This window comes from Monopterus albus, unplaced genomic scaffold (genome assembly GCF_001952655.1).
Source record: "Monopterus albus unplaced genomic scaffold, M_albus_1.0 scaffold105.1, whole genome shotgun sequence".
Lineage (NCBI taxonomy): Eukaryota > Metazoa > Chordata > Actinopteri > Synbranchiformes > Synbranchidae > Monopterus > Monopterus albus.
This window is the reverse complement of record NW_018127985.1, coordinates 2,709,838-2,716,045: the sequence shown is the minus strand read 5'-3', so window position 1 is coordinate 2,716,045 and position 6,208 is coordinate 2,709,838. Positions and strand designations below refer to the sequence as shown.

At 41.3% G+C, this 6,208-nt stretch overlaps 1 protein-coding gene across 2 annotated transcripts; it reads left to right on the top strand.

Moving 5' to 3' along the window:
* Positions 1-1,355: 1,355 nt before the first annotated feature.
* Positions 1,356-6,155, top strand: gper1 (G protein-coupled estrogen receptor 1). Of its 2 annotated transcripts, none has more exons than XM_020610538.1 (3): positions 1,356-1,457; positions 1,541-2,467; positions 3,677-6,155. In XM_020610538.1, exon 3 carries the CDS (start codon positions 4,074-4,076, stop codon positions 5,175-5,177), a length of 1,104 nt encoding a protein of 367 aa, XP_020466194.1. In that variant the 5' UTR covers positions 1,356-1,457; positions 1,541-2,467; positions 3,677-4,073; the 3' UTR covers positions 5,178-6,155. The 2 variants fall into 2 exon arrangements, with proteins under 2 accessions (XP_020466194.1, XP_020466193.1); XM_020610537.1 differs by having other exon boundaries at positions 3,672-6,155.
* The last annotated feature ends 53 nt before the right edge of the window (positions 6,156-6,208 follow it).

Sequence of the window (6,208 nt, the reverse complement as noted above, 5' to 3'; positions counted from 1 at the left end):
CTACATGATCAGTTACATCAATAGTATAAAAGTAAAATGATTTAGTATAACAACACCTTTAATATGGTGCAGTTGGCTCCATCTCAATATATATAGCTCTTTTGTAAAAGATGGTTATTGTGCATCTGCACTTCTTGTAGGCATCTGCGGTTAATTTGTTGTGGCTGTCAGAGACACTGCACTAGCCAACACCACATCAGGTAGGTCTCCATAGTCACAGTTTGGACACAGATTAGTTCAAATTATGTGTTACTCCTTGTCCAGAGGCAAAGAGTCTGTTTTATTTCTGGCTTATTGAGAGTGAAGACTCACAGGGTTTTAATTCTTATCTGAATGTAATTGTAGTATTGAGAATGAACATTAAATAAGCAAAGAACATTGTCTTCAATTGCATGTGTGAATCAATAAGCCACACAAATCAGTGAGTAAACTATTTTACAAACAGACTGATGGGAAAGCTAAGAAATGTCTAGAACAGTGTGCTTATGTGGAACAGTGGGGTTTCTTCTTCTTCTGTTGTTTAATGGCGATCACCTCCTAGACTGGAGTGTGGATCAGAACGGCCCCTATCTACTACTGCTATAATAAAATAATCTCACTCAATTGTACTCAGTCCAGTACTCTCTAAAAACCTAAAGAGTGCTTGGTACCCTACATCCCCTGAGCTCTTTTGCAACATCTCTTTTAAACTAATGCTCATGCCACCATTTTGAAATAATTCCCTTTCCTGCCTGAACTTTAGACAACTAAAAAAAATGCTCCATGGCTTCCTGTACCCTACAAAGCTCCAGTTCACCAATATTATGCTTCTTTAATTACTTCAATGTATATGACCAAACCTCATTCTTGAAATCATGTCTACTTCTTTCCTATTCTTAGTACTTCCTCTCATTTCTCCTACTTTCCTTGAATACTGTACCAGCCCTTGCTTTCTTTATCCCATAGTTCTTGCCATTTCTCTTTCATTTTTCTTTTAACTTAACTTTTAATCTCAGCCTTACTATAGTTAACTGCTACACAAACATCAGTTGTTGGGTTTTTTTTTTTAAGTGCAGCTGTTGAAAGCTATTTCAAGAATCATGTTCTGCCCTGATTCTGACTGAATCTACCTAGCACTCATTAAAGAGGTGCTTGAATCTGATCCAATTAGGATCTTTGTGCTGGCTCACCTGTGCTGATTACTGGGCGGGGCTGTTCCAGGCTGTAGCTAGGTACACAGTTATTTTGTGAGCACGGTTTTCTTGTCTTCGTCCTGTACCTGACGTATTGGTGCCGGCGTGGCTGAGGCTTTGTGTCTCCTCAAAGGCGTCTTTGCTGCTGCTCATTTCCTGGTTATATTGGGTGTTATTGTTTTTTTGGGGAAGCCAATTTTTTTTTTTTTTTTTTTTTTTTAACTTTTTGTAGCACGTCTGGTTTGCTCTATGGATTTAAGTGCTTCTAGGCAGTATTATGTGGAGGTAAGCGGTTTTGTCAGCTTGCTGACGTTGTCTGGCTTGTTGCCATGTTTTAAGAATAATGCTCTTCCTCTTTTGTGCTTCAGGTTGTGCCTCGGCTTCTGGCATGATTGATCCAGGTGGTGTGCTGTAGTGTGCTGATGTCCCCCACGTCAGCGCTCCTTCGGTGGAGGCTGCTGTCCTGGTTCTTCTGGGTGTTCTGGTTTCTCGTGTCGTGTGTGCGTGTGCGTGTGCGTGCGCGCGCGTGTGTGGAGGGGGGTCCGGGTTGACTTTGTCCTGATTTGCCTTTTCTTTCTCTTTTTTCACGTCGCTTTTTGATTGTTTGGCAGGGCTGTAATTAACCCAGGGCAAGACCCTTGCAAAACTGTGGGCTAATATTTGAGCTGGTAATGTGCGTCTTGTGGTGTTATAAATAAATGTTTTGTTTATATGGAGTCCCGTCTCTGCCCATCAGTGATGCGTTCCAGTATGGGTACCAGGGGTGAAATTTTCCATGAGGGTCGTTGTCGGAGCTTAATAACCATTAAATTGGTTTGAGCTTTGGGGCCGTTTTGCAACATAACTCCCAGTGTCTTTTATCACCTCGCCACATTTACATGAGCCCAAAACTAAACGATAGACAACCCAGGTGAACAAATATAAACTGTTTCCATAACAACACAACCTAGTCGAGGCAAACGCCACACAGGGCTTATTGTCCAAACTTTCCTTTGTGTTAAATTAAGCCATTCCTGGCTCGATTTTAGATGCTCAAATGACACCTGGAATCACAGTTTGGATTATAAAGAAAAGAGGCGGACAAGAGAACCTGATAAAGTGTGATGACAAACCAGGGGTGACAGATCATCCCTTTTCCTTCTGTCTCTCCCACCCTCCTCTCCTCTCCAGACAGGGTTGGGCCAAACAGCAGGTGGTGCAGAAGAGAAGCCCGGATATGGGATATACAAATCTCAGGCTCTCTGACTTCTGCACCGGACCCGCATGGAGGAGCAACAAATCCCAAATTTTAAAACGTAAGCTTGGTTTTAGGGTTATTGCATGTTTTATGTATTTCATAGCACTTTCAAGTAGCACCTAAAGCACAGGGACAGTTTGCATTGAAATTGTAGGGATACACTAACAATACTATATTTAGTTTCATTTGCAGTTAATGTGTCTGTTCAGTGTCAGTGCAGATGAAGCATTCTCTCCTGTCTTCTGAATCCAGTTACACAAGTTGTATATTATGTCATCCTTCAGTGTGTTCAGTGTTTCAAAATACCTTGTAGCGCTGCAAAACGACAGCTCGGGATCCATGTTTTGGGTGATTGGTATGAGTCAAGATCATTTGTGAATAAAACAGGAATATTGTATGATTAATTATAATAGAATGACTTAGATGGGTCATGAAAATTTAGCTCATTGCTCATTTGCAGTGTTTTGTTTTGTGGGAATTTGTACTCCCTGAAAAATTAAAGGGAAAGTCTGCTACTCATGGTCTCTTATTTATTGGAGCATATGCGTTGTGGCAAGGATTGAAAAACTAACCAACATTTTCCATGTAAGATTTCTTGCCTAAACATTTTATTCTGTTTTGCTTTCATGTGCATGCATTTTGTATATTTACTGGATATGTTATGAATGACTAATTGGGGAAAAAAAATTGATATTGCTGGAGGTTTTCTACTGGCACAAATAAACCCTAAGGGCTTTTAGTATTTGCTAAATGTCATGTTTGCCAAACAATGGCCTTTCTATTACCAGTGAATGAGATTTCGGCCTAAACGTATTCAATGGAGAGCTTACAGTAAATGCAAAATATGCATTGTTTTATGTACATTCAAAAGTGAGCCTGTGTGACTAGAACCATCAAAACAGAAGATTTAAATGTTGGTGGCAAATATTTTTTCATCTCTCCAATTAATAGTCAAACCTAGACAAACCGGTTCAAGTGATCTCAGACTGGTTGAGGGCTTCTAGGAAGGGTTTCAATGCATCTGTTTAAGTCTGAACCTTGAATGTTAATGTACCTACAGTACTTAGTTGTCTGCCATTTAAGATCCCTTAAATTACAAAAGTGGATTTGTGTTCCTTTTTTTTAACCTTAAGCTTTTTAAAAGGTACAATAAGTATATTACTGTTTTTGTGTTCTAATTTGAATGCACACAAGATTGTTGTTTATTCAAGTCTGCACACCTAATTCTCTCATGTTCTGATTTTACCCCCCACCCCCAACAGCTCAGGTGTCACAGCAACAGCATCTCTGGTCAAGGCTTGCTGAATAAAGATCCACATGGACTTGGAGAAACAAAGCAGTACTCAAATCAAATGACTTAAAAGAGGGGAATGAAAGTCACCCTTTAATCTCAGGTCATCAGTTTGGACAATGTGGATGACGTCAGTGATCAGATTACAAAAGGCAATGTTGATTTAAAGACATGGAGGTCCTTCTGTTTTGTGTCTGCAATCTAATAGCAGATGAATCTTAATGTTAACATGGGGTCAAACAAGTCATGAGTGCTTTGCTCCACTCCCCTGACTTCTTTCAGCACACCAAACTAGCATAGATGATTTAGCATTTAAAGAGATGTAACTGGGAACGAATATGATCTAATGATGTAGTAGGTACAGGTGACTTGTATGTGGCCTATGATTCAAGACAGTCCAACCGCAGTCAGCATGGAAGTGCAGACAACCTCTTTGGTCTGGTTATATGTTAACACTACAGAACAACTGAACACTTCGTATGATTACAACACAACGGATTTGGTGGAAAATGTAGACAAATACCCGTCTTACATTATTGGTCTCTTCCTGTCCTGCCTTTACACCATCTTCCTCTTTCCTATTGGATTTATTGGTAACATCTTAATTCTGGTGGTGAACCTGAACCACAGAGAGAAGATGACCATCCCCGACCTTTATTTTATTAACCTGGCTGTAGCAGACCTCATCCTGGTGGCAGATTCCCTCATCGAGGTCTTCAATCTGAGCGAGAAGTATTATGACTATGCCGTCCTCTGCACTTTCATGTCCCTTTTCCTGCAGGTCAACATGTACAGCAGCATCTTCTTTCTCACATGGATGAGCTTTGACCGGTATGTTGCCTTAGCTAGCTCCATGAGCAGCAGCTCACTGAGGACTATGCAACATGCCAAGCTCAGCTGTGGCCTCATATGGATGGCCTCCATACTGGCCACCCTTCTCCCTTTCACTATTGTGCAGACCCAGCACAGGGGTGAGGTGCAGTTCTGCTTTGCCAACGTTTTTGAGATTCAGTGGCTGGAGGTAACCATTGGCTTTTTGGTGCCCTTTTCCATCATTGGTCTATGCTACTCTCTAATTGGGCGCATCCTCATGAGGGCTGAGAAGCACCGTGGATTGTGGCCACGGCGGCAGAAAGCCCTGCGCATGATCGTGGTGGTGGTTCTTGTCTTCTTCATCTGCTGGCTGCCAGAGAACGTCTTCATCAGCATCCAGCTGTTGCAGGGCACAGCTGACACCTCACAGCAGACTGCTACCACCCTGTGGCATGACTATCCGCTGACAGGCCACATTGTTAACCTGGCAGCCTTCTCAAACAGCTGCCTCAACCCAATTATCTACAGCTTTCTAGGAGAAACCTTCCAGGACAAGCTACGTCTTTTCATTAAGCAGAAAGCCAGCTGGTCAGTAGTGAACCGCTTTTCCGACCATGGCCTTGATCTCCACCTCCCTGCCAGGAGCGACGTGTCAGCGGTGTGACTGCTAAAAAAAGGGATTATTTATAAAATGATGTATCACCTAGTGTGAAATATTGCCTCATCTTTCAACCGTGATGTAGCCCTGCCTCAGCTATACTAGTACCTGCTCACCTTCTGGTAAAAAAAAAAAAAAAAAAAAGCACCAAGGATGTGTACTCGAAGGACGGAATTCACTTGATGTGTGTATTTTTGAGTAGATAATATACTTACAGCACTGAAAGCTATTTTCACATTAATCTGCTATATATGATGGCAGGGCAGTAAAATGTTTGCATCTGCCCTGGGTGCTTTGTGGACATGTGAGGCGATCTGTGGCTGTGTTACAGTTAAAGCAGCATGTGTAGAGGAGATATTCTGCCACAAACTCTAATCCAACTTGACTGCGTGAGAAGGGTCATTTCAGGTAAAACCTGTATGTACTTGCACATGTAAAAAATAGATTGTGCTTATCTAGAAACTCACACATACACACCATCTACTGTACATCAGCACCACCATGACAAACTGTTACAAAAATTTAAATGAAACCTGCATTCAGTAGTACTGTGTTTATGTATTACACGATTTAACAAATAAAGGGTAGTGTAGCTGTAGCATCAGCCTTTTTCTGATTTGTCATATTAAAATTGCTGATCATGGTGAAGCTATCGGTGTGTTTAGAGCATATATGATGTGGTTTTTGAGAGCATAATGGCCATGTGTGAATATATTATGGTAAGTGTAGGAATTGATGAAGGCTCATTTCAGAGACGGCTGAGTTATTACCTCATTTGTCAGTCCCTGTTAGCATGATGGTAGAGCAAAGAGGCAGGTGGTGTTTTGCCAGGAGGGGATAAGACTGGGTAAACACATCATTCAGTGTTGGCGACATGAAGCTGCTTCAATGATGAACAGCAACAGACAGCAATCATAAACAAGTAGTGGGCCTTTGACGTACTATTTAAAACTAACTTTATCTGTGCATTTATGGCTTATTTCTATCTGCGAAAAAATTGGGCTAATTTCACAAAATTATATTAATACAAATGCTAA

What these genes read in the sequence shown, in the direction of transcription:
- gper1 (XM_020610538.1), top strand. Translation starts at nt 4,074, where the DNA reads ATGTGGCCTATGATTCAAGACAGTCCAACCGCAGTCAGCATGGAAGTG.